This window comes from Temnothorax longispinosus, chromosome 1, assembly GCF_030848805.1.
Source record: "Temnothorax longispinosus isolate EJ_2023e chromosome 1, Tlon_JGU_v1, whole genome shotgun sequence".
Classification (NCBI taxonomy): Eukaryota; Metazoa; Arthropoda; class Insecta; order Hymenoptera; family Formicidae; genus Temnothorax; species Temnothorax longispinosus.
The window spans coordinates 28,382,234-28,409,602 of record NC_092358.1 but is presented as its reverse complement, the minus strand read 5'-3'; the positions used below and the strand labels follow the sequence as shown (position 1 = coordinate 28,409,602).

Here is a 27,369-nt window from a genome sequence, read left to right as displayed (position 1 = left end):
TTATCTTCAGTAAAGATAAAATACTTAAAATATATATCTCAATTTACTTACCCGATGATATCAACTATCTTCATTTGTCTTTATGAAAAGCTCGTGTCGCACGATCTATAATTCGTGAAAGAACTCGCGAATTCTCTGCTCATAAGCCCCATAAATACATCAACAAATATGTTTAGCATTCTGGCTCGCCGTTCGACAGTATTATTTTTATCGGCGCTAACACGGGGACATATAAATATAATTTGAATTATTCGAAATCAGTTTAAGAGCTTCAAAGTCGCATACTTTAGAGTAAAAAAAATTTTATTACTTTCTTCGAAATTATTAAATCGTGTATTTTAGAAAAAGATTTTTTAAAGGAGATATTAGAAGGCTTGTTTGAAAAAAGTCATCGTATGCCGCAAAGAATGCATCCATTATTTGCTTTAAAAACGTACTGATAGTAAATATAATGCATATTAAATAATATATGTATAATTGAGACAAATGGATACACGCTGTGCAATGCCGTATCTATTTAAATTGCTTTGAAAAAATCTTTATTATTTAACTTACATTGCGCATTTACTTATTCTATAATATTTGTAAAAGACTAAAAATATGCGTATATTTATTTTATTTATCTTATAAAGTCGAACTAGCAACTCTCTTATAATATATGCATTTATTCCTACGAGAAACATTTTATGTTTGAAAAACTGAAAAACTTTAGGCATGACGTATCTCCCAAAATAGAAAATCGATATTTCAATGTGAATGCATATGTGCGTGTGAGTACATCACTAAAAAAAAACTTGCGCACTAATAGTTTAACTTATACAAAAATACACTTGCAATTCAATTATCAATTATACAATAACGAAACAAAATAATGTTTATCGTAATAAAATATTATCGCAATGGGGGTACGCGTATAAAATTCACTCGCCATAGTATTTAGTTCCTTCGACTCGCTTAATTAACAGTTTTCAAATCGATTTGTCTTCAATAATAACATTCATAAAAATGATTGTATAAAACAGTCTTAATAGTAGGGTCTTGCATTTTTCGGAATTTTTCGATCAATTGATCGTATTTTGCCGTTTGTCGGAACGACTCCCGTAACGACGCGGACGTGAACATCATCGCAGCCATAAAACAAGAATACGTATTATCAGCCTCAATGAGGCCTTCCATGATGCTAAACTGGACTTCGTAATCTACGAAGTTCTTGAGAATCTCGGTCATGATCGAGATTAATTGCTTTGATAGCGGCGAGAAGATATTGATTAATTCGGGCAACCGTTGACCGATTCTCAGACCAAAGGATTCCTTGCTTGAAGATTCCATACATTCTTGCAACGTTTTCGCGTAGAATAACCGCAAATAAGAGCTCGCATCCTGTGTAGGTGACAAGTCAGATGAAAATCTCATTAGCATATAATCGATGACTTGTGAATTAATAGGCGTGTCCAAATCAAAGCACGTTTGAACGTAGGCAGTGACGTAATTATTTATGAGTGAACGCACAGTTTTGTTGACTAGACAGAAGTGTGAATTTTTAAGAGATTGAGGCACGTTCTCATCATTGACGAAAGATATCTTGCGCAAGACATCGATGAATATTTTAGAACGCGCTGCGTGTTTGTCCATATGCCTTGGGGAAATGTACAATAACAGAATATATCTCGCTTTTTCAGATACATAAGTATTAACGTGGAACAAATATCTTTGAAGTATATTCTCGACAAATTCTTCGGACAGAAGGTTAGAAACATTGCCAAATATTTCGGTTAATTTAAACATTGCCAAATATTCAACAGTATATTTGTTTATCTTCTCGACATCTAATCCCATTTCTTGAAAATGATCTATCGTTTTGAGCCATAGATCAAGATATTTCATGACATATTCTTCGGGGATGTCCAGGAAACAGCTTCATTTCCGAAAAGAACCTTTCATCTTCGAGATTCAACGTTGACATAGTTTGACAATATAGGGACCAAGTTTCGGGTTTTGGGTCTGTAAGGAACAATTTCTGGGCCGCTTCGAATAAAATTTGTCGTATTGAATAATGGTTCTCGGTCGTCCACGTTTTCTGGTAGAAATCCATAAGCTCGCGCATGGAAGCTATCAAGTACATTAGCCTAATCCCATGCTTTCGCACGCTTACGCGCATACTCGTCAACTTTTGCGCGATTGATATCACTTTGGGCAAATAAGTCCGCCTACTTACATTCGTTAGTGTCATCAAAGCTATTGACAAGTAATCTCCTGTGCATAATCTAACGACAAGATCGAGAGCCACAGGCGGATTAGAAAGTCTCATGCTCAACGATAAACCTCGCACGAGTTTGTATTTATCCCTCGCATTATCCGAATGACTAATATCTATCGTTGTTTCTGTAGGTGTGAGAGGGTCGATTAGTTTTGTCACTACATCACCGTGAAGTAGAATGGCCAGAATAGCCATGCTACGCGATATTTTACTTTTACACTTTTCGTGTACATCATCCATGCAACATTTAGCAAATTTAATAGGTAGGTCTTTATACCAACGTATGGCCCTGATGAAGCGTTGCACCTGTTTGTGATAACAGGCCGCCTTGCAAGCTGATAAGTAATTGAACCAATCAAACTGTATCTTTCGTAAGTCTCGTTTTAATAGAGCAAGCGCCGCGCCTGATTTTACTTTCGCGATATCAAATGAATTTCGTGAACGTGGTTGGTCATTTCGTGAACATGGTTCACGAATTGACCAACTGCCAAATAATTCTGGTTCATTCAACTTTAATACGCGTATCGCATCCCAAAAGTCATCAGTGTAATTAAGCAGGGAAATAGCCCGAATAACGTCTATTAGCCAAGGATAATCTCTAATTGTCATTTTTTTTATCTCGATGCGCGAACGTTTACATCTATCGTTGAAATCGTACGTTGCTACGACAAATCGGCAAAACATCTCTTGTTTTGGTAGGAAATCTTGCAAATACTTTTTTTGAATGAGATTTGCGAAAGTTATAAGGCATTGTTTCTCATATTGTGGATATTCTGTGATCATGTTGAACTTTGTCCAGTCTTTATAACGTTCTAGCGTTATATCGAGCAGATCCTCAATTGGCATATTATGTATACATTTAAAAAGTACTAGAGCCTTGAGTATCTCTGTCGGTATGGAATCATTTTTTATATAAAACAATTTAACAATTTCCAATACAAGAGAGCCCTGCTTTCTGTTTAAATGAGGTATATCATATTTTACAAAAAGATGACTTAAAATGGTTTTAAGTACATGATAGTTTTCATTTTTATGTCTATTTAAGACGTATGTTAAGGTATCGGACAACGCATCGTCATCCTCATTAATCTTACAAGCATACATCATTTGCATAATTAAATCAAGCCTATGGTTTTCATCTGCAGTTTTATTTATTGTTTCCTTGATAACTGGTATCGCTTCGTTAGCAGATAAATAACAAATCCAAGCTGTCTTGTAATGTCCCGGAATCGCACAAACCATCTTCCCGATTTTAATTCTAGCTTGTTTGATCCGTTCCTCGGCAGGTAAGAATCGTAATAAATCTGGCGTCACATTCTCCGTCTCGAGAAAATTAGCATTGTATTTAGTCTCATACGATGTACGTAGCAGCTCGTATTTCTTATCATGTGGATAATATTTCAAGTAATCGAGCATAGTATTTGTCGAGAAGTCGCACATGTCATCAGGCAACAAACTCGGAAATATGCTTTCCATCAAATACTGATTGATTTTTTGGGGTGGTAAGATGCGGATGTATATAAATGGCTTTTCTATCAGGTGTTGCTTGGCTTTTTTCAGAAATATTTCGGCACACGTGTTGCTCAAAACAATACTCGGTTGATAAATCTCGTAGAGTTCCACGAAAGCTTCTATTCGTCTCTTTATTAATTTAGGCAAGAAATGCTCGTAATTATTGATGCCGATCGCCAAACGCTTGCGATAAGTCGTATTTGTAAGTCCGGGATTCAATAATTTGAGAAAACGCACTACCAAATCCGGATTTTTGTGAAAGATCAGATGCCACTGCCGTGAACATTTGCTGTGCGAAAACCGGATCCTTGCCGGACAATCGATGTGCGAGTGTAAACACGATACGCGTCCTCGTATTTATGGCAACGTAAGGAAAGAGACGTTCACAGAAGTACGCGACGTCGATGATCTCCTTGTGGCTGCCATCAAAAAACCAGAAGGCCTTAAAAGCCCGGTTTATTATCGTCAGGTCCTCGTGCTTGAGCGCCGACGTTATTTCCTCGTGCCTCTTCTTCTTGACGGCAATTTCCACGCGCAGTATAGGCTGCAATTCTGGCGGAAGTTGCCCAAGATCCTCGCTATCCTGATGCAAAATCAATCTTCCGATCCAACGCCACTTCTCACCAGCGGTATCGCCCGGTATCTTTTGAATTGCCTGCAGATAAGACATCTCCAAGCCGCGAGGTATCTCGCAGTCCATTGTGAAAATATTCTATATATGTATAATATATCCCATAAATAGCGTGTGCGAATCTCTGGTTTATCCTCTTTCGTTATCCGGAATTGTCACCTTCGCTCAAGTAAACCTAAACAAAGATCATATATTCGTACAGTACCGGTTAAAAGTATTGCATCACTTATGGAAAGGAAAGTCGTTACTTAAAAGAAAGGCGTACATAAATTTTATAAAATTTTATTTTAGTACTGTTATTTTATGCCTTGATAAGAATACTTTGAGAAAAAAAAACAAAGCTCTTAATGAATTAATTGAATAATTTTCGTTGACGATAATATATAAAACAACGCAATTAAATCATTAAAATCATTTGTTTGTTTTCTCAAAGTACTTTATCAAAGCATAAAATAACAGCATAAAATATACTAAAATAAAATTTTATATTATTTATGTAGACCTTTCTTTATTAAAGTAACGACTTCCATTTCCATAAGCGATGCAATACTTTTGACCGGTACTGTATGTTGTCATTCGATTAGCGGAAAGTCAAATCGATGCGGGATCGACGCTCGCGGTAAACATCTTGGTAACGGAAAATTTCGCGTGGAGAATGCACGTTATTGTGGTCTCTGCAAATTTAGAATATTACCGTTCTCGAAATGCACGATGCGCGATATACGAGCGTGCGATGCACAACCGAGACCAAGTCGACCAAGTCCACGCACAAAAACGGAAGACCGTTTTTTCATCAGCTGCGCGACAGATCGGCTCTGTCTTTAGCCGAATGCGGCACGTAACTTGATATGTATTTGTGTACATACAATTAACTGCAAACGTTAACGCACTAATTAACTGTCACTACAATCTCACGCACATCCAACCGGCTATATTTAAATTAGATTTCATCGAATTCCGGTCGATTGTATAATGTTTTATAATGGTCTCTTCCGCGAAATTTGCACCGTGATATCGTGGTTCGCGTTTCTTCCGATCTGTTCACTTCGACCGGAGGATTCACGAAACGATCGATCAGCGATGTGCTCGAACTTGCCAAAGAACTGTACAAAGGCGAAGGAACGACCAGGAGCGACAGCCTCGAACGAGAAACGCATGCGCCTTGTGTTTCACACGCGAGGCCCGACAACGTGTTAAAAGCAGTGATGTATCATCTTAGAATTGTACTACGAAAGTTAGTTGCCCCATTGTTAGATGATGCTCTGAGCTTGCTTATTTCTTATACTTTCATTTACCTCTCAGACATCTTATACGACAATGATGATAAGGATGGTGAAACAATGTTTCAGTCGAATTTAGAGTTAATTTTTCTATAAAGAAAATATTAACTTATATGGGAAAAGAAATGACAGGTATTTTCTAGAAAAAAACCTTGAAATGAAGTTCTTAGAGTTTAATTCAACGAGAAAGACAATTCTATGTAACGATCAATCAAAATTGCTTTTAAATTTAAAAGAGTTGAATATGCATAGGTATATTATGAAATACAAAAAAAAAAACTGAATAAGCTGCGATTTGCGCGAGATATACAAAATAAATATAAGATAATATATGGAAGTGATATATATGCCATATTAATGATACAAAAACACGAAAAATTTAATGCAATACTAAATATAACAAAAAATTTATTTTTCTTTTAAATTTAATTTCCGTTACGATTTTATAGTTAATTTTATCTTGCAAAATCCTCAGTATTTAGTTAAAATTACTTGATTGCATGATTTACTAATACTTTTTAAGTTTAATGATCGTGAAAAATTTCTTGATTTTAATAAGTGATAGTTCAAAAAACATTATAATCTCCTTATTTCCACTAACTAAAACCGATCCTGAACTTATACAATCGTAGGGGAATAACAATAGTGCCTCCACTTTCCGTTATATAAAATATCTTTGAAAAATAACGAGAGAATATTTATAAACGCAAAAGGTACCCGGAGAAACCTAATTTTAATGTAGATAAAATTTTAGTGCCGTAACTTATTTTTCTTCTTTTCCCAATCCCATCTTTCTTCTCCTTTACGGAAGACCTTTATTTGCGAGTTTGTATCGATATTCAGATAATTGTATTTTCCGCTTTGTGAATCGGTCACTGACAACCACAAATTTGTAGCAGGCGTTGGATCCCTAAATCAGATTGAGAGTTAATCATTAATACGCGATACGTAATAAAATTACAATGTCGCGAAAATTAAAAAAAAAAGTTTAAAATTCGAAAAAAAAAAGATATTCTCGTACCCTGTTTTAGCAAAATCTGTCCACATTTGCGTTAAACAATTTATCATCTTATAGTCTTCCGAATCAACTGCAGGTGGTGACAAGCCCAAATCTTTCATTATATAAGGATGAAATAAGTACGCCAATTCCTCGGTATGAGTCACACCTATAAAATATTATCATTTAACCGTTAATTAAAATCTGTAAATTAATCTTCTAAATGCTTTAAAAGACAGATTACTTTTTAAATTAAATTATATAAAATAAAACCATTTTTGTTTCTTTAAAACCATGACCTATAGATTTAAAAACTAAAAAATTTAGAAATATTTGGAGTTATTTTATGTTGTAATTGCGATATGTGTAATTACAACATAAAATGATATACATACTCTCTAAAATTAAAAGTCGTTAGATAGTTTTGAAGTAATTACAAGTTGTTAAATAGTTTTAAATAAATTAATGATAATACCTGGGGTCTGAACTTTAAATATTTTTCTAAAGGGATTATTTTCACTCTCGTATGAAAATTGATACAGATACGTTGTTTTGTTATCATTATTATTCAATTTTGTCTGAATATCCACCACTTCCATTACGCCACGACAGAAGAATTCGTCGCTGATAAAATCAACGTAATTCATTACAGTTTCCTCTGACACTGCTTTGTCACCAAAATATAAAGATTTCAATTCTTCGATTGTGATTGATATTTTTGATAATGTAGCTAAACATCTGGGCAATATAGCTTTCTTGAAATCGGAATTGATTGTTTCCAGATCCTCTTTGCTTATGTCTGAAATAATTTTAAAAACATTTTAATACTATTTTCTATATATAAGATTGTTGCGTGATAAGTAATGAATATTTTAACAAATCTTTCTTTCAAGCTAGAAAATTAATTGATTTAAGCACATTTGTCAAAGAAAATATGTTGTCGAAACATTATTTAACATTTTTCCTATAGTGTGATCTTATAAAAAGAATGCGACATGAGAGAGATACATTACATAGATAATACGGCATATGATGCCGCAATTAACAATATACATTTATCTCAACACGCTCTACGATAACGAAACTTAACTATAGACAAACGTACAATAAAGTTATCTTGGGACAAAAATGTTCTAGCAATTAATTATGATTCTTATATATGTATTCCAAAATTACGGATTAATAAAATTTACTAACTTTATATAGATGTATGTACATTGTACAATATTATTCGTGAAAATAGCATTTAATTGTAAGCAATAAGCATTGACAGTGCATGTTTGCTAAGTCACCTAATACTAATATTATGTTATTTTGAACACAACACATTATATGAAAATTCGAAGCGTTTAAAAATATACTTTATAAAGATAAAAATAGAAACTCACGTCCGAAAATGCCACTGCATACAATAAAAGATCCCTCGCAACTGGTAAAACCTAAAAGAAATGGTACTTTAACCTCGCGGCACATAAACGTCTCTGGATCTTCCTCTGGGAAAACTGGATTCGATGATTCGTGATCCAAAGAGGGTGTAAATATCATGCTAAATTGTAATAGCTCCTGCGAAAAAAATATTATCAAAGAAAGCATTTTATTCGCATAGATTAAAAATAGCGTGCATACTATAATTTATTGCACTTATATAATTACGATTAAATGTTCAGATAATTACTGATTCCGTCAAGAGACACTTCCGTTCAGTTTCTATAAGCTTTTTCGCATCGATTGTTTTGAGGAACTCGTAAGCGACTTTCGGATCTGCGGTCGCTTTTCCAAGTTTCTCGGCGAGCCGAAAACCTTTTTCCAAATGTAGTTGTTGTTCGGTAAAAGCCCAAGGACACCTTATGACGCCGCTTTGCGATATCGCTTTATGAAATAAACCTGTAAAACAGTCGTAATAAATTAATTCTATACATCTTGTCATCAAAAAATTTTTCTTCTTTTGTTTTTGGTAATATACAAATTATTTGAAAATCAATTCAAGTTTTTTTAACCATGGCATTGAGTCCTTAATCTTTGTGATTAATTTTTTATTACTAACAATTTCTCTCTCTCTCTCTCTCTCTCTCTCTCTCTCTCTGCCTCGGAAATTTTTTAGTTATTTTATAAATTTTAATATTTTACTAATATGACTTTGTAATTAAAATTTGAATTATTTATTTAAAAACTACAAATAATTTTTTTTAAATATATCTGATTTGAAATTAACTGAAAGAGAAAAAGAGAATGAATTTATTATTTAAACGTACTGTAGTGTTTGTATGTTTTTGTTAATGAAAAATCGCGGTTGAATAATATGAATAAATTCATGTTTAAATGGGATGAGATTGGAAGAATCTAAATTATTGTGAGTGTATTGATAAGTCTACTCAAAGTCTATCGACAAAATATATTGTACCTTTGGCTAATGGTGACAGAGTGAGATAATGTACGAGGGCTCCACCAGCACTTTCACCGAAGATAGTGACATTTTCTGGGTCTCCACCGAATTTTGATATATTTTTCTGGACCCATTGTAACGCCATGATTATATCTTTCAGACCTTGATTACCCGTTGCCACTTTGTTGTAAAGGTTTAGGAAACCTGAAGTCATTAATGCATCTTTTTTCATAAAGGCGATTCGTTTAAATTAAAAAAAAATGGTTACTTTATATCCCAAGGAAAAATCGCGCCATAACTTGTTTCTAGTACACTGATCGTATGAGCGGCAAATATAAATATTAGTCTTGTATACAAAAAGTAAATAACGTATTGTAAACGTGATATAAATAAATGTGGATTTAACATTTTTTCTTTTATAAATTTATATTTTTGAAATGTTTTACTTTGGGAATGAAAGGTCTGTAGAGAGAAATCAACATATCTAAGTGAAATAATCGTTAAAATAGATACAATCTAACCATTTAATATTAAATGCCACAAAATGACATACAATGTTTGTATACTGAAACGAATAACGTACCTAGAACGCCTAGTCTATAATTCAAGGTAACCAAAACTACGTCTTTTTGCACGATGTAATCGGGGCCATAAAAGAGTGCATCACCGGAACCCCAACAAAAGACACCGCCGTGTATCCATACCATAACAGTACGTTTTTTCGAGGATTCAATTTTTGTTGTGTATACATTTAAATAGAGACAATCTTCATCGCCCTCAATTTCGCGTGTGAAATCATTCAATTGAACAGCGATATTTCCGTGCTTTGAGGCGTCTCTACCACCGGACCATGGTTCCGCTGGTACCGGATCCTAAATACGTAAAATCTGTTCATATATAGAATTTTTCAAAATTTGTGCGCACCGTGCGATTCTCTGAGTCAGAAGAAACTACTTTTTTTTAACGTAAAATTGCGTTTGAGTAGTACTTCTTAAATAAGAACAATTTAAAGCTAATGAATGAGCTGTAAGTTCCGCATAAATCAGGAACGGCGTGCACTGGACGTCTATGCTAGTTTATCTTTTTTTTTGTGACTATATAATATCTTTAAACTTAATTACTAATTTATATTGTCAACAAATTATTTAACAAAGATTAATTAATTTAAATTAAAAGTTTAAAAGATTAATTTATGTTACAAATAAATTGTTCGAAATTAGTTATTTCTTCGAACAATCGCGCATAAAAATTTGTTTATCGTAATCTTTTTTAGTTTATTGAATTATTGTTCTAAATAATAGTATTTCATTATTATTATTTCATGTTTAAATATCGCATCTCGAGAAGAATACTCCCACAACTAAAAAATTCATGATTCTAAACAAATTTAATTCAATTTCTGTGAATTGTGAGATAACTAACGCAATTACAATTATGATATTTTGTTGTAATGAAACTTATATTTTTTCTTGAAGAGCTTGAAGAGTCAGCTATGATTCACTTGTCAATTCGCTTACAGCGCTATTTATTCAAGAAATCACAACATAACTGGTTTACAAGAATAACGACACTTTAGCCCCATGCAGCGGATTTCGCACATAAACTTGTGACACTACTGTAGCACATATAGGTAACATTTTGGGCGTGCTTTTAAGGACCCAACTCAAGATCGGAATTTTTTAAGTTGTGACGGTATTCTTCTCAGGGTGCAATATGTATAGATAAAGAAAAAGAGATTATACGGTAAGATTCTATAATAATAAAAGACAAACAGATTATATATAATTACATAACATACTTGATAAACAGATATCGTTTATCGGTATCGTTTAATCATAATTTTCTCTAAAAGAGTTGTGACTTTCGTATTTTTTTAATTTTCTTATAGCGCGATAAGCGATAAGCGATCAGAGCTGCGATTCTGTAACTCTTTATGCAGTATCGTTATCGTTATATTGTCATTACGCAGCTTTTTTACCACACAGAAAAAAAAGAAGTATCCTCGGAAGTATCAAATCAACACTGATATACTTGTATATACGCAAGAATATATAATCTTGAAATAACATTTTATTGCGTTGAACGAAGAAAACTTGCTTGAATGAAGTAATTTATATAGTTAAACGAAGTTCTATATGTGGTTCAATTAACAAGAAAAAAAACTTGAAATAAAAAGTTGAAATTCTTATATAAGAAAATTATATATTCTTGCGTATATACAAGTATATCGGTGTTGATTTGATACTTCTTTTTTCTGTGAATATAGTATACCTGCGCAACTGTCGTTATATGAGTAAATAAACGACAACATAACGAGTTACAGACGAGAATCGCATTTCAGTTAGACTAAAACTAAAATTAATTTATCTCTTTCTGAAAATGCATGCATAGAACTTTACGTACTTTGAATCTAAGTTCTCCAATTGGCGGTTTCGCATATGGTATTCCTCGAAAGGCGGTATAGTAGTCACCGTAAACACCTTTTTCTACAATACCAATTAACTTTCCTTCGTGCACGCATATTTCGACTCTGCTGTTGTCCATGTTGGATACGCTGGAATACTGACGAGCGGACCGACAAACAGCGTATTTATTGATCTGTGTTGCGTAGATGTGTTTTTGAAAATGTCAATAATTTCAAGGAACAAGTTAGATTATAATCGAGTATGTTGATAAAGTTTTATTAATAGCCTACGCCGATGATTTTATATCATTTATGTACGCTTTTCTTTATTAGTAACGACTTCCCTTTCCATGAGCGATGCAATACTTTTGACCGGTACTGTATGTTGTCATTCGATTAGCGGAAAGTCAAATGGATGCGGGATCGACGCTCGCGGTAAACATCTTGGTAACGGAAAATTTCACGTGGAGAATCCATGTTACGCGGTCATTGCAAATTTAGAATATTACCGTTCTCGAAATGCACGTTGCGCGATATACGAGCGTGCGATGCAAAAACCGAGACCAAGTCTACCCGCAAAAACGGAAGACCGTTTCTTCATCAGCTGCGCGACAAATCGGCTCTGTCTTTGTCCGAATGCGGCACGTAACTTGATATGTATCCGTGAACAATTAACTGCAAAAGTTACTCGCACGTACTAATTAACTGTTACTACAATCTCACGCACATCCAACCGGCTAGATTTAAATTAGATCTCATCGAATTCCGGTCGATTGTATAATGTTTTATAATGGTCTCCTCCGCGAAATTTGCACCGTGATATCGTGGCTCGCGTTTGTTCTTACCTGTTCGGACTTCGACCGGAGGATTCACGATCGATCAGCGATGTGTTCGAACTTGCCAAAGAACTGTATATATGTACAAAGGCGAAGGAACGACCAGGAGCGACAGCCTCGAACGAGAAACGCATGCGCCTTGTGTTTTACACGCGAGACCCGACGAGACGTGTTAAAAGCAGTGATGTATCATCTTATAGAATTGTACGAAAGTTAGTTGCCCCATTGTTAGATGATGCTCTGAACTTGCTTATTTCTTATACTTTTCATTTACCTCTCAGACATCTTATACGACAATGATGATAAGGATGGTGAAACAATGTTTCAGTCGAATTTAGAGTTAATTTTTTTATAAAGAAAATATTAACTTATATGGGAAAAAATAACAGGTATTTTCTAGAAAAAAAACCTTGACATGAAGTTCTTATAGAGTTTAATTCAACGAGAAAGACAATTTTATGTAACGATCAATCAAAATTGCTTTAAAATTTAAAGGAGTTGAATATGCATAGGTATATTATGAAATACAAAAAAAAAACGAATAAGCTGCAATCTGTGCGGGATATACAAAATAAATATAAGAGAATATATGGAAGTGATATATATGCCATATTAATGATACAAAAACACGAAAATTTTAATACAATACTAAATATAACAATATATATTATTTTCTTTTAATTTCATTTCCGTTACGATTTTAAAGTTAACTTTATCTTGCGAAATTTTCAGTATTTAGTTAAAATTACTTGAAATTTAGCGACAAATATATTGCATGATTTACTAATACTTTTTGAGTTTAATAATCGTGAAAAATTTATTGATTTTAATAAGTCATATAGTTCAAAAAACATTATAGTCTCCTTATTTCCACTAACTAAAACCGATCCTGAATTTAAAGGGAATAACAATAGTGCCCACATTCCACATATATAAAATATCTTTGAAAAATAACGAGAGAATATTTATAAACGCAAAAGGTACCCGGAGAAACCTAATTTTAATGTAGATAAAATTTTAGCGCCGTAACTTATTTTTCTTCTTTTCCCAATCCCATCTTTCTTCTCCTTTACGGAAAACCTTTGTTTGCGAGTTTGTGTCGATATTCAGATAATTGTATTTTCCGCTTTGTGAATTGGTCACTGACAACCACAACTTTGTAGTAGGCGTTGGATTCCTAAATCAGATTGATAAAATTAAAACGTCGCAAAAAATAAAAAAATACGAAGAAAAAGAAGATATTCTCGTACCCTGTTTTAGCAAAATCTGTCCACATTTGCGTTAAACAATTTATCATCTTATAGTCCTCCGAATCAACTGCAGGCGCCGACAAGTCCAATTCTTTTATCATATAAGGATGAAATAAGTACGCCAATTCCTCGGCATGAGTCACACCTATAAAATATTATCATTTAACCGTTAATTAAATCTGTAAATTAATCTTCTAAATGCTTTAAAAAAGAGACAGATTATTTTTTAAGTCAAATTATATAAAATAAAACCATTTTTGTTTCTTTAAAATTATACCTATAGATTTAAAAACTAAGAAATTTAGAAATATTTGTAGTTATTTTATGTTGTAATTGCGATATGTGTAATTACAACATAAAATGATATACATACTCTCTAAAATTAAAAGTTGTTAGAGTTCTGAAGTAATTACAAGTTGTTAAATAGTTTTAAATGAATATTAATGATAATACCTGGGATCTGAACTTTAAATATTTTTCTCAAGGGATTAGTGTCACTCTCGTATGAAAATTGATACAGATACGTCGCTTTCTTATCATTATTATTCAACTTTGTCTGAATATCCACCACTTCCATTATGCCACGACAGAAGAATTCGTCGCTGATAAAATCAACGTAATTCATTAGAGTTTCCTCTGACACTGCTTTGTCACCAAAATATAAAGATTTTAATTCTTCGATAGTGATTGATATTTTTGATAATGTAGATAAACATCTGGGCAATATAGTTTTCTTGAAATCGGAATTGATTGTTTCAAGCTCCTCTTTGCTTATGTCTGAAATAATTTTACAAACATTTTAGTATTATTTTCTATATATAAGATTGTTGTGTGATAAGTAATGAATATTTTAACAAATCTTTCTTTCAAGCTAAAAAAATAATTGATTTAAGCACATTTGCCAAAGAAAATATGTTGTCAAGACATTATTTAACATTATTTAACATACAGTGTGATCTGATAAAAAGAATCCGACATGAGAGAGATACATATATTACATTACGTAGATAATACGGAATATAAGAATACATTTATCTCAATTAACACGTTCTATGATAACGAAACTTAACTATAGACAAACGTACAATAAAGTTATCTTGGAACAAAAATGTTCTAGCAATTAATTATGATTCTTATATATGTATTCCAAAATTACGAATTAATATTTACTAACTTTATATAGATATATGTACAATATTATTTGTGAAAATTTTATTTAATTGTAAGCATTGACAGTGCATGTTTGCTAGGTCACCTAATACTAATATTATGTTATTTTGAACACAACACATTGTACGAAAATTCGAAGCGATTAAAAATATACTTTATAGAGATAAAAATAAAACTCACGTCCGTTAAAGGCAGTACTGCCTATAATAAAAGATCCCTCGCAACTGGTAAAACCTAAAAGAAATGGTACTTTAACCTCGCGGCACATAAACGTCTCTGGATCTTCCGGGAAAAATGGATTTGATGATTCGTGATCCAAAGAGGGTGTAAATATCAAGCTGAATTGTTTACGCTCCTGCGAAAAAAATATTGTCAAAGAAAGTATTTTATTCGCATAGACTAAAAATAGTAGCATGCATACTATAATTTATTGCACTCGTATAATTGCGATTAAATGTTCAGATAATTACTGATTCCGTCAAGAGAAACTTCCGTTCAGTCTCTATAAGCTTTTTCGCATCGATTGTTTTGAGGAACTCGTAAGCGACTTTCGGATCTGCGGTCGCTTTTCCAAGTTTCTCGGCGAGCCGAAAACCTTTTTCCAAATGTAGTTGTTGTTCGGTAAAAGCCCAAGGACACCTTATGACGCCGCTTTGCGATATCGCTTTATGAAATAAACCTGTAAAACAGTCGTAACAAATTAATTCTATACATCTTATCATAAAATCTTTCTTTTTTTTGTAATATACAAATTATTTTAGGATGAATACAAGTTTTTTAAATCATTGAGTCCTTAATCTTTGTGATTAATTTTACATTACTGACAATTTCTCTCTCTCTTTCTCTGTCTCGGAAATTTGTTAGTTATTTTATAAATTTTAATATTTTACTGATATGATTTTGTAATTAAATTTTGAATGATTTATTTAAAAACTGCAAATAATTAATTTTTTATTACATCTTATTTGAAATTAACTGAAAGAGAAAAAGAGTATTTAATTATCTATTTAATAGATATTATCTATTTAATAGAATTTATTATCTATTTAATAGATTTATATGTAGACTATTTATTTTTCATATCCAAACGTATTATACTGTTTGTATGTTTTTGTTAATGAAAAATCGCGGTTGAATTATGAATAAATTCATGTTTAAATGGGATGAGATTGGAAGATTTTAAATTATTGTGAATGTATCGATAAATCTACTATATCGACAAAATATATTATACCTTTAGCTAATGGAGACAGAGTGAGACAATGTACGAGGGCTCCACCAGCACTTTCACCGAAGATAGTGACATTTTCTGGGTCTCCACCGAATTTTGATATATTTTTCTGGACCCATTGTAACGCCATGATTATATCCTTCAGACCTTGATTACCCGTTGCCACTTTGTTGTTAAGGTTTAGGAAACCTAAAGTCATTAATGCATTTTTTTTATAAACTCGATTCGTTTAAATTAAAAAATAAATGGTTACTTTATATCCGAAGGAAAAATCGCGTCATAACTTGTTTCTAGTACACTGATCGTATGAGCGGCAAATATAAATAGTCTTGTATACAAAAAGTAAATAACGTATTGTAAACGTGATATAAATAAATATGGATTTAACTTTTCTTTTATAAATTTATATTTTTGAAATGTTTAACTTTGGGAATGAAAGGTCTGTAAAGAGAAATCAACATATCCAAGTGAAATTATCGTTAAAATAGATACAATATAACCATTTACTATTAAATGCCATAAATGATTGTATACTGAAACAAATAACGTACCTAGAACTCCTAGTCTATAATTCAAGGTAACCAAAACTACGTCTTTTTGCACGATGTAATCGGGGCCATAAAAGAATGCATCACCGGAACCCATATAAAAGGCACCGCCGTGTATCCATACCATAACGGTACGTTTTTTCGAGGATTCAATTTTTGTTGCGTACACATTTAAATAGAGACAATCTTCATCGCCCTCAATTTTGCGTGTGAACTCATTCAATTGAACAGCGATATTTCCGTGCTTCGAGGCGTCTCTACCACCGGACCATGGTTCCACTGGTACCGGATCCTAAATACGTAAAATTTGTTCATATATAGAATTTTTCAAAATTTGTGCGCACTGTGCGATTCTCTGAGTTAGAAGAAACAATTTTTTCTTTACGTAAAATTGCGTTTGAGTAATAGGTACTTCTTAAATAAGAACAATTTAAAGCTAATGAATGAGCTGTAAGTTCCGCATAAATTAGGAATGGCGTGCACTGGATGGACATCTATGCTAGTTTATCTTTTTTTTGTGACTAATATCTTTAAACTTAATTACTAATTTATATTATCAACAAATTGTTTAACAAATTAAAAGATTAATTTATGTTACAAATAAATTGTTCGAAATCAGTTATTTCTTCGAACAATCGCGCATAAAAATTTGTTTATCGTAATCTTCTTTAGTTTATTAAATTATTGTTCTAAATATCAGTATTTTATTATTATTATTTTATGTTTAAATATCGCACCTCGAGAAGAATACTCCCACAACTAAAAAATTCATAATTGTAAACAAAATTCAATTTCTGTGAATTGTGAGATAACTAACGCAATTACAATTATGATATTTTGTTGTAATAAAACTTATATTTTTTCTTGAAGAGGTCAGCTATGATTCACTTGTCAATTCGCTTTTAGCGCTATTTATTCAAGAAATCACAACATGACTGGTTTACAAGAATAACGACACTTTAGCCCCATGCAGCGGATTTCGCACATAAACTTGTGACACTACTGTAGCACATATAGGTAACATTTTGGGCGTGCTTTTTATGGGCCTAACTTAACCCTCCGAGAACACATCGGGTCAATTTGACTTTTTTTTTATAAAAAAATAAAATTTTGTTTGTAAATTACGTTTAAAAAAAAAATTCAAAAAAATGATTTTTTTTTGAATTTTTTAAAATGTGTGAATAATTCCAACGGCACTTTTTATTTATATCAATTGATTTAACAATGTTCCAAGTACATATGGAAATTTTTTCAAGCTGATCGCACTCGTCAATTTAAAATGGTGGACGATCAAAGTGTGTGTAGGGTCAGATTGACCCAGAGTGTTCTCCGTGAATGAAAAAATAGGTGTGTTCTCGGAGGGTTAAAATCGAAATTTTTTAAGTTGTGACAGTATTCTTCTCAGGGCGCGATATGTATAGATAAAGAAAAACGATTATATAACAAGATTATATAATAATTGCATAACACAACTGATAAATAGCTTTATCAGTGTCGTTTAATCGTATTTTTCTCTAAAAGAGTTAATTTTTCGTATTTTTCTAATCTCCTTACGGCATGATAAGCGATTAGTTGAGCCAAAACTGAATTTAATTAATATTTTATATTATTTTATTTTTACATATGTATAGATAAAGAAAAAGAGATTATATAATAAGATTATATAATAATAAAAGACAAACAGATTATATAATAATTACATAATATACTTGATAAACAGATATCGTTTATCGGGATCGTTTAATCATAATTTTCTGTAAAAGAGTTGTGTTTTCGTATTTTTTAAATTTTTTCAAAGCGCGATAAGCGATAAGCAATCAGAGCTGCGATTTTGTAACTCCTTATGCAGTAACGTTATCGTTATATTGGCATTACGCAGCTTTTTTACCACACAGAAAAAAAGAAGTATCAAATCAACACTGATATACTTATATTATACGTAAGAATATATAATCTTGAAATAAGATTTTATTGCGTTGAAAGAAGAAAAAACTTGCTTGGATGAAGTAATTTATATAGCTAAACGAAGTTCTATATGTGGTTCAATTAACAAGTAAGAAAGAAAAAACTTGAAATAAAAAGTTGAAATTCTTATATAAGAAAATTATATATTCTTGCGTATATACAAGTATATCAGTGTTGATTTGATACTTCTTTTTTTCTGTGCATATACCTGCGCAACTGTCGTTATGAGTACATAAACGACAGCATAACGAGTTACAGACGAGAATCACACTACAGTTAGACTAAAACTAAAACCCCTGATAGCACTTTAATTGAAGCAACAGCTTTTTTTCTCAGTGTATGTATTATAATAATACATATACACGGTAATTAATACACGGTAATTGAGTTGCCTAAGACCTAAGCTTATAGACCGAAAACAGCTTGTATCTTATTCGAAAATTTATATATATTTTTTTAATTTTATTATTATTTTAATTTTGTGTTCTGTGGGGGGCTTCGCTTTCCACACTCCCCACCAGGGACTTTGCCCCTGGACCCCCCATCACTTTATTTTTCACTTTCTATTTAACGATACGCGCGTATAAACTGTATTATACGAATGGACCAGTTTATACGCACGAATGCACCAAACGCACTATTTCTACAGGCATTCAGAAGTCTAACATTTCCGTAAAGGTGTTGTGAAAAATATCGTGTGCATCTTGGGTCGAAAACTTTTTCACACTCGTCTTAAAAACGCTGCTTTCTTCTCTTGGTGCACAATATACTATTATCTCTTTCTGAAAGTGCATTCATAATAGAATTTTACGTACTTTGAATCTAAGTTCTCCAATTGGCGGTTTCGCATATGGTATTCCTCGAAAGGCGGTGTAGTAGTCACCGTAAACACCTTTTTCTACAATACCAATTAACTTTCCCTCGTGCACGCATATTTCGACTCTGCTGTTGTCCATGTTGAATACGCTGGAATACTGACGAGCGGACTGACAAACAGCGTATTTATTCATCTGTGTTGCGTAGATGTGTTGTGAAAATATCAATAATTGTATAAGAAACAAGTGAGATTAGAATCGAGTATGTTGATCAAGTTTTATTTATAGCCTACGCCGATGATTAATATTTTACGTAATGCACGCGTCAGCACATAAACATGTGATGCACATAAACTTGCATTATCTCTTTTGCTATATTTCTCAGTGTACAACTATGAAAACTTGTTATGCGTTTTGCTATTCTAAATGTGCAAGGGATATGAAGAAATGCTCCCCGATGCACTGTAAATGTAAATTAACTCACAGAATTGTGCAAATATAATTATAGAAAATATGAATTTTTCTTACTGAGCACACACAGAATTGAAATTTGCATAATTGTTAGTTGAAATTACTTTTAAATTTATCACACAAATTTTGAAGAAAAAAGGAATAGAATATATTTAAATCATATATAAATGTAGAAAATATTTTAGAATGAACGTAAATGTACAGTGTTATTTTTTATGAATTTATAATTACATTTCATTCTTAACGAAGAGATCGAGATTTTCCGTTATAATTTTTCAATAATTTTTCATTATATTTTTACTATATTTGCAAGTAAGCCTCAAATTAATATGTATTAAATCAAGACGAAGCTCACTTTATGAAGTTACATAATAATGTTCCACGATTTATTTGTATATTCCAACTTTATTTTGATCAATATAACATTTTCGGTAACAAAAATCGATTTCAAATTGTACATAGAAAAGAATATCTATTAATATGTCCATACATTGTAAATTCTTTAAGAATACTGGGTATAACATATTTATCACAAAATAAAATTAATAGACATTAAGAAACATAATTTTAATGTAAATATTTTAGCAGACAGAATCTTATAATTTGTGTTTCATATTCTTCCAATCGCAGCGCTGTTCTCCTTTACGAATGATTTCCATCCGAGGTTCAATATCAATGTTTAAATAATCGTATACATCTCCGTGCTTTAATGGAGTCCATTTAATCGGATTCAAATCCGTAATAGCAGGCGTTGGATCTCTATAAATTGAAAATTTAAAATTAAATATATATTAATACAATTATAAAATTTCCGTAAACGGTAAAAAAAGAAATTAAGTTTATTGTACCCTGTTTTAGCAAAATTCGTCCACATCTGCGTTAAGCGATCTATCACTTTATAGTCTTTCGAATTAGGAGCAGGTGGTGGTAAATTGAACTCTTTCATCATATGAGGATGAAATAAATAAAATATATCTTCACCATGAGCCACTCCTAAAATAATGTCATATAATAAATCAATTTTGAAAACGCAAACTGAATTTTCTTAAAGTAATTAACGTTTTGTTTAAATATTACAAAATAATCTTTAATCTTTTTAAGTCAAATATTTTTAAATGTTTGATATATGGTGGATTTTTAAAAATAATATTTAGAAAATCAGAGTCGTTTTTGTTAACATTAAATCATGATAAATGTACTCGTATTTCTTAGAAGATTAAAGGCTTTTGTGTGGTTTTAAGTAAAATAGCGACGTTACCTGGAAGCGTAACGTTCATTATTTTTTTTGTGGGGGAAGTTTTACTTTCATACGAAAATTTATACAAATATGTTGGCGTGTAACCACCAGAATTCATTTGGATATCGATCACTTCCATGGTACCACGGTAGAATAAGGCATCTCCAAGAAAATCAGCGTAATTTATTAGAGTTTCTTCTGATATTGCTTTGTTACCAAAATATAAAAATCGTAATTCTTCAACCGTGATCGGTATCTTTGGCAATGCAGATAAAACTCCGGGCATCATAGTCTTTTTAAAATCGGAATTGACTTGTTTAAGAGCTTCCTTGCTTATTTCTGAAATTTAAAAACTATATTACTTTTAACGATTACACAAGCTATTTTAGGCACTTATTTGCTAAGAAAATAATTTAATTCGCTAAAAAGAGAATTTGTTTGCGTGAAAATATTATATTCTATTATTTCTCCCATATGGCTTGTTAAGAAAAATATGACATGTGTGTTGATGATACTGAAAAATAAAAAAAACGAGCAATATCTAACTGTTGTAACATTTAATTATAAACGTATGTACGAAGCATATGTTAAAAGTAACGTTATTTTAGAACAAAGATGATTATTTTGACGCATAATTTTTTAATTACAATTAATGAAAAATTCTAATTTATTAACACTTCAATTTTGTTTATAGTATTATCCATAATTATAATATTTGTATATATTGATTTGTTAATATTGATAGGGCATACCTATACGATACATACACTACACATATACATACATATAATATCAATGTGTATTATTCGTAGTAGGTCACGTAATATGAAAATTCATGCGCTACAGTGGCTGGAGATATATTTAGCGAACGCGCATGCAAATGCACTTACGTCCGACAAGTGTACTGCTTATGAGAAAAGACCCTTCGCAACTGGTATTTCCTAAAAGGAACGGCACTTTAACTCCGCGATGTATCAACTTGCATGGGTGTTCCGGAAAGAATGGATTCGGTGACTCGTAATCTAAACTGGGTGTAAACATTATAGTATGTTGTAGACGATCCTGCAAAAAAGTATTATTAGTGAAAATATTTCGTACCACCTGTTCACATAATATAATCAATTGCGCTTGTATAAAGTATAATTTAATAAAATATTGAGATATATATATACTTACCGTTTGCGTGGCAAGAAACTTGTGTGCGGTTTTTATAAGTTTTTTTGCGTCAATTGTTTTAAGAAACTCGTAGGCGACTTTCGGGTCTAATGTCGCTTTTCCAAGTTTCTCGGCAAGTTGAAAACTTCTGTTCATCGCTTTGTTCGTCCACTCAGTCAAGGCCCAAGGATTCGCGGCAACGCCGCTTTGTGATATCGCTTTATGAAATAAACCTGTAAAGTGCAGTCAAATTTAGTTTAATATATTAATTAATTGTCATAAAATCTTATCCGATAAATATTCCTTTAATCATTATTTTGTGGATCACTTTAGAATTGATTTTATTTTTGAGAAAATATTTTAGAAAATATTAGTAGTTATTTCCTACAACTTTCAATATCTAATTTATCGTTAAAATTGAAATTAAAATTTCAAAAGTTTTAAATAAAAACTTTTTTAAATATCTTCTATACTTACTTAAAATTGATTTTATAGCAATTTTGTTATTCAGTTGAGAGAGAGAGAGAGAGAGAGAGAGGGGGGAGGGGAGAGAGAGAGAGACTTGGGCAACAACTCTTTTTCTTTTATCTTAAAACGTATCAATTTTGAACGTTTTCGTTGAAGAAAAATCGAGTTTAAAATGACCAATGAGTCTTTGAATATTAAATACGATGAAATTTACAGATTTTATATCATTGCGTATCAAGTGCATCTAAGTTGCACCTTTGCCTAACGGAGACAGAGTTAGATAATGCACGATAGCTCCACCAGCACTTTCGCCAAAAATAGTGATGTTTTTCGGATCTCCTCCGAATTGTGATATATTTCTCTGGACCCATTGTAATGCCATAACCACATCCTTTAGACCTTGATTACCCGTTGCCACTTTGTCATTGAGATTCAGGAAACCTGAAGTAATTAATGCATGTTTTATTTGCAAACTCGATTAATCAAAATTAAAAGTAGATGGTTAATATACATCTAAAAGTAAAATTTACATTAATGGTATAATATTTCTGTTAAGAAACATTTTTGCTTCAAATGACGCAAAGATAGATAATATCAACAACATAATATGAATCTATGTAGCATTGTACCTACATATCAGTACCTTATACATATGTAGCTAGGTACAATGCTACAAGATATCAAGCTGTCTTTAAAATATGGGTTATCTTAAAAAGAAAATCAGTGTACAAAACGATTTCTTTGAAAAAAGAAGTTTAAGATCTAAAAATGTTAATTCTAAAAAACTACGAGACGTAAATGTCGCACAATTTCGTATTGAGCTAACATCCAACGTACCGAGAGCCCCTAGTCTGTAATTTAGCGTAACCAGTACCACGTCCTTCTGAACAATATAATCAGGACCATAGAAGGTGGCATCACCGGAACCCATGGCAAAACTGCCACCATGTATCCACACCATAACTGGGCGTTTTTTCATAATATCTATAGTATATACGTTCAGGTAGAGGCAATCTTCGTCGCCTACCATTTCTCGTGTCATCATATCAACTTGAACAGCGATGTTACCATATTTTGAGGCATCTCTGCCGCCGGACCATGTTTCTGGTGGTAGCGGATCCTGTATAGATATAGACATTGCCTTTATTTTAGAATTAATCTCGCATTGTATTTTTTTCCTTCATAAAAAGAGCGCACACGTGCGATTATGCAACCTGTTCTAAATTCGTAATTTGCCCTATGATTGATCCACACTCACGAATGCATGGAGAATATTGACAAATTTTCAATATAAATGATTGACACGTGCGCGTATCGATTCTTGAGATCTCAAGGATACTTTTTCATTCCGTATGCAACAATTGTAATTGCTGGATATTTTCGCCGTCTGTATCTACGTCGTCAACAAGCGGATGATTAATTATGAAGAGAGCACAAAGTTCATAATTACGTGTAAACAAAACTGAGGGTCTTGAATTTTGTACTCGGTATATTAATTCTTTATTTTGTCAATAACAGCCTATTGGCAATATACGTAATAAAATTTCTGCGTTGCTTGAATATTTGAACCACGAAAATTTCAAGCGCGCCGCTTTTTCTCATATTCCGTGTGCATTCTTGAAGTTGTGACACAATGAAAAACTTAAGCAGTAGTAGAAATTAGGCAGTAAATGAATCGACTAGTTACAAGCGAGCATTCTCGAGAATGGTAGATTAGCTCGGAAAGAACGCTCGACTGTGATTGATCGATTTACCGATTAAGTTCTACTGTTCATGTTTTTGTTTCTATATGCTTCAGTTACACGAATCTATAACAAAAAGATTAACTTGTCTAGAAATAAATCATTGTACTTATTCGAATCACGCTAGAAATTTACCGTCGCAGTTGAATTCTATAAATATGTGAAGAATCCATTCGTGTTATTTCTTTATTAAAATTATAAAATTACAGTTTTCCACAAGTCTCGCAAGTTACTAACTTGATAATATGCCAATATAAATTATTTGCAGCTATAAGAAATTATCTAGTAATATTACAATAATATTAAAGTTTGAAGAAAGTTTGAAGGCTTTTTTGTTCTACAAGGTTTTTTTTAATTCATATACATATACCACTGATACCTCGATTGAATTAATAATTTAAATTTAAAAAATATGTTAACAGTTGAAAATTAATTGTAAATTATGAGAGAATAGGTACTAATTATAATTTTCTATTTTTTGTAGTAGAATCAGATTTTATACTTGATTTGATATTTACATTTGTCCATAAATCACTCTCTGAATGTCGCGCCCAAGTGTACGTAAAATCCAAAGCGCAATGAATAATCCATGTAATCTACCAATTTAATTAAATATAAAATAATGATCCGGCAAGATAAGTAAGAGTTATTTTTTAAAATCAGTGTTATTCAATTATAATTTTTTTAACTGACATTTCGTACCTGTCTAATTAAAAATCTAAAGAAAGACAGATGAGAAGCGAAGCTGTTAGTTTAACTTGTCCAAGATTGGAGTTAAACGCTTATGCTGAACGCATACGCTGAACTTTGGTGAGAGAATGTTATTTACCTTGAACCTGAGTTCGCCAACCGGCGGTTTCGCGTACGGTATTCCTCGGAAGGCGACGTAACAACCGCCATGGACAGCTTTCTCAACGATACCGATTAATCTTCCCTCACGTACGTATATATCCACTCGATTATTGTCCATGATGGATACGGTGGAAGAACGACGAAATAACAACGTTAACGAATCCGCCGATTTAGCTTGTGCAACTATGTATGTGGAGCTACGATTATGCAACCATATATATACTCGTGTAACTGAATGTCGGAACATTCTGCTGTAATGGCTCGATTGGCTCTCTTTGGAAGGAGGAGAAGGAGAAAGAGGACGAGGAGGAGGAGGAGGAGGAGGAGGAGGAGGAGGAGAGTGGGAGTTAAATGAAGAAAAGTTGCTGATTCGTTGTTTTTAATATCGTTATCGTCTACCGGGTAATTCCGATGGGACGGGACTGTTTTACATACGATTTATAAGTGCGCGTACATTAAGTATCTCTCCTGCTGCAGCGATAAGCGGTGCAGTAAACAGTATTTTTTACTTTGAAAAAATTGCAAATAATGATAAAGTATCAATTACACACGACACACACATACACCACAATATATATATATATATGTATATATATATATGTATATATATATATGTATATATATACAATCGAAAAAATAGCGTGTTTTTTTAATAAAGAAAATGGACAATTATTGAAACAATGATTTTAACTTCTCTTTTATTTAGATATTTTCTATTTTTGAATGCGTCAATGCTTGAATGGTTTCGTTGAAACAATCAAGTTGATCAATGAACCTATCAGTAAATAGGATTAAATTATAGGATGAAATTTGAGGTTTCTGTATCGATAAGTTTGTAGGTTGAATCTTTAGTTAATGGAGATAGTGCTAGACAATGTGTGATAGGCTGCACCAGCACTTTCGCCAAAGATAGCGACATGGATCTCCACCAACCTCTGATATATTTTTTTGAACCCACTTTAACGCCATGACCACATCCTTTAGACCTTGATTACCTGCTGCCACTTTATCGTTGAGATTCAAAAAGCCTGAAACCATTTAACTCTTTTTTTTATAAGATCGATATATTCAAGATAAAAATAGATGTACGACACAAAACGTAGAAAGAAAAGTATTGTTTCAAAGTTAATAAAAACATAATTCTCTATTTATTATAAATAACCTTTTGCTTTTATTACAGAAGTATTTGCTTTGACTTTAAAAATATTTGTTGTAATAAGTATAAGAATATTTTACTCTTATTTAATATTCTTAATAACAAGTAATTGTATTCATTGTAACCATTTTTATTTTCTGTATTAATATTTGATTGCAGACCATAGACGTACATAATAGACTGAATTGTGACAATTAGGAAAGGAAAGCGTTTCCGCAAGCATAGGTATCTTCTGTCCTTCAGATTTTGCCGGAAACTCTCCAATGGAAACACTCAGTTTATTATATACGTCTATATGTTGCAGACAAATATTAATATCTAACGTAACTTGTTTGTGGGCTACAATACATGAATTTTTTATATTTAAAATATAAAAAAAATAAGTCTCAATGTATGTTTACATCTTTTGAAGAAACTTGAAAAAAACGCACATAAGTAATATACAGGAAATACATATCGAAATAATGGATAAATTCTTGATCGATAGCTACGAAGGTGATAATACTCGCGTCATGTTCCCTGAATTAAACGGAGATATTGGACGGAACATGTGGGCCGCGCCTTCGATGCGGTAGCGATACAATCTTCATACCATGTATGTTAATTCAGCAAAATATAATTAATCGGCTTTGTTATCGCGAATTGCATGTGCGCGCACTCAAGGGATCGTCAATCACAATAGCTTATTTATTGCTTGTTCTTGAAATAAGAATATTGTATATACTGTGAAAATTCGATTTTGGGTCCTTGACCGTATTAATAATTCTTGGTTTTACAAAAGTATTCTAGACGGTCAGTCACGATCTTTTCCTAGCCTCCTAAACTTCGGCAGTAGATAATACGGCCTATTCTGCTCTGCTGTCTTTTTATTGCAATCCTTATAAATAGGAGCATAGCACAAGCAGCACTTGTTGAGAAATTTCCTTTTTTCCTTTCTCCACTTCAATATTCCACCTGGTATCTCAAGGTCCCATTCTTGGTCTATCATCACTTACCTTATTCTACTACA

General features: G+C 32.3%; 4 protein-coding genes across 12 annotated transcripts in view; 1 reads left to right on the top strand and 3 right to left on the bottom strand.

The window, feature by feature from the left end:
* The window catches only part of Dh31-r (Diuretic hormone 31 Receptor), a 91,438-nt gene that overhangs the window by 37,320 nt on the left and 26,749 nt on the right, over positions 1-27,369 (top strand). The gene's annotated exons all lie outside the window — the stretch shown is intronic.
* On the bottom strand, positions 936-6,582 carry LOC139823221 (uncharacterized). The gene is given in 4 exon segments (XM_071795609.1): positions 936-1,905; positions 1,907-4,034; positions 4,036-4,575; positions 6,444-6,582. Coding segments are annotated over 3 exon segments (3,483 nt in total). The 5' UTR covers positions 4,470-4,575; positions 6,444-6,582; the 3' UTR covers positions 936-984.
* Positions 5,839-12,677, bottom strand: LOC139823280 (juvenile hormone esterase-like). 3 transcript variants are annotated; one of them, XM_071795659.1, is made up of 9 exons: positions 12,310-12,677; positions 11,464-11,658; positions 9,644-9,932; positions 9,079-9,264; positions 8,353-8,561; positions 8,066-8,240; positions 7,153-7,476; positions 6,702-6,846; positions 5,839-6,590 (listed from the first exon to the last, which is right to left on the bottom strand). In XM_071795659.1, exons 2-9 carry the CDS (start codon positions 11,602-11,604, stop codon positions 6,431-6,433), a joined length of 1,629 nt encoding a protein of 542 aa, XP_071651760.1. In that variant the 5' UTR covers positions 11,605-11,658; positions 12,310-12,677; the 3' UTR covers positions 5,839-6,430. The 3 variants fall into 3 exon arrangements, with proteins under 3 accessions (XP_071651760.1, XP_071651774.1, XP_071651764.1); XM_071795673.1 differs by having other exon boundaries at positions 11,464-11,622; XM_071795663.1 differs by lacking the exon at positions 12,310-12,677 and having other exon boundaries at positions 11,464-12,285.
* On the bottom strand, positions 12,887-25,437 carry LOC139814369 (uncharacterized). The gene is made up of 17 exons (XM_071780582.1): positions 25,182-25,437; positions 24,871-24,948; positions 23,448-23,730; positions 22,866-23,051; positions 22,164-22,375; positions 21,878-22,049; positions 21,009-21,326; positions 20,599-20,743; positions 20,353-20,509; positions 19,280-19,528; positions 16,503-16,791; positions 15,955-16,140; positions 15,191-15,399; positions 14,901-15,075; positions 14,004-14,327; positions 13,551-13,695; positions 12,887-13,477 (listed from the first exon to the last, which is right to left on the bottom strand). The coding sequence occupies exons 1-17, from the start codon at positions 25,320-25,322 to the stop codon at positions 13,318-13,320; spliced, it is 3,429 nt and encodes a 1,142-aa protein (XP_071636683.1). The 5' UTR covers positions 25,323-25,437; the 3' UTR covers positions 12,887-13,317.

What these genes read in the sequence shown, in the direction of transcription:
- LOC139823280 (XM_071795659.1), bottom strand. Translation starts at nt 11,604, where the DNA reads ATGGACAACAGCAGAGTCGAAATATGCGTGCACGAAGGAAAGTTAATT. An exon ending in ATGCAGTGGCATTTTCGGAC is followed by an intron (nt 7,477 to 8,065) that starts GTGAGTTTCTAT and finishes AAATTATTTCAG; the next exon opens with ACATAAGCAAAGAGGATCTG. An exon ending in ACAGATTTTGCTAAAACAGG is followed by an intron (nt 6,591 to 6,701) that starts GTACGAGAATAT and finishes AATCTGATTTAG; the next exon opens with GGATCCAACGCCTGCTACAA.
- LOC139814369 (XM_071780582.1), bottom strand. Translation starts at nt 25,322, where the DNA reads ATGGACAATAATCGAGTGGATATATACGTACGTGAGGGAAGATTAATC. An exon ending in AGAGTGATTTATGGACAAAT is followed by an intron (nt 23,731 to 24,870) that starts GTAAATATCAAA and finishes ATATCTATACAG; the next exon opens with GATCCGCTACCACCAGAAAC. An exon ending in TTACAGACTAGGGGCTCTCG is followed by an intron (nt 23,052 to 23,447) that starts GTACGTTGGATG and finishes TAATTACTTCAG; the next exon opens with GTTTCCTGAATCTCAATGAC.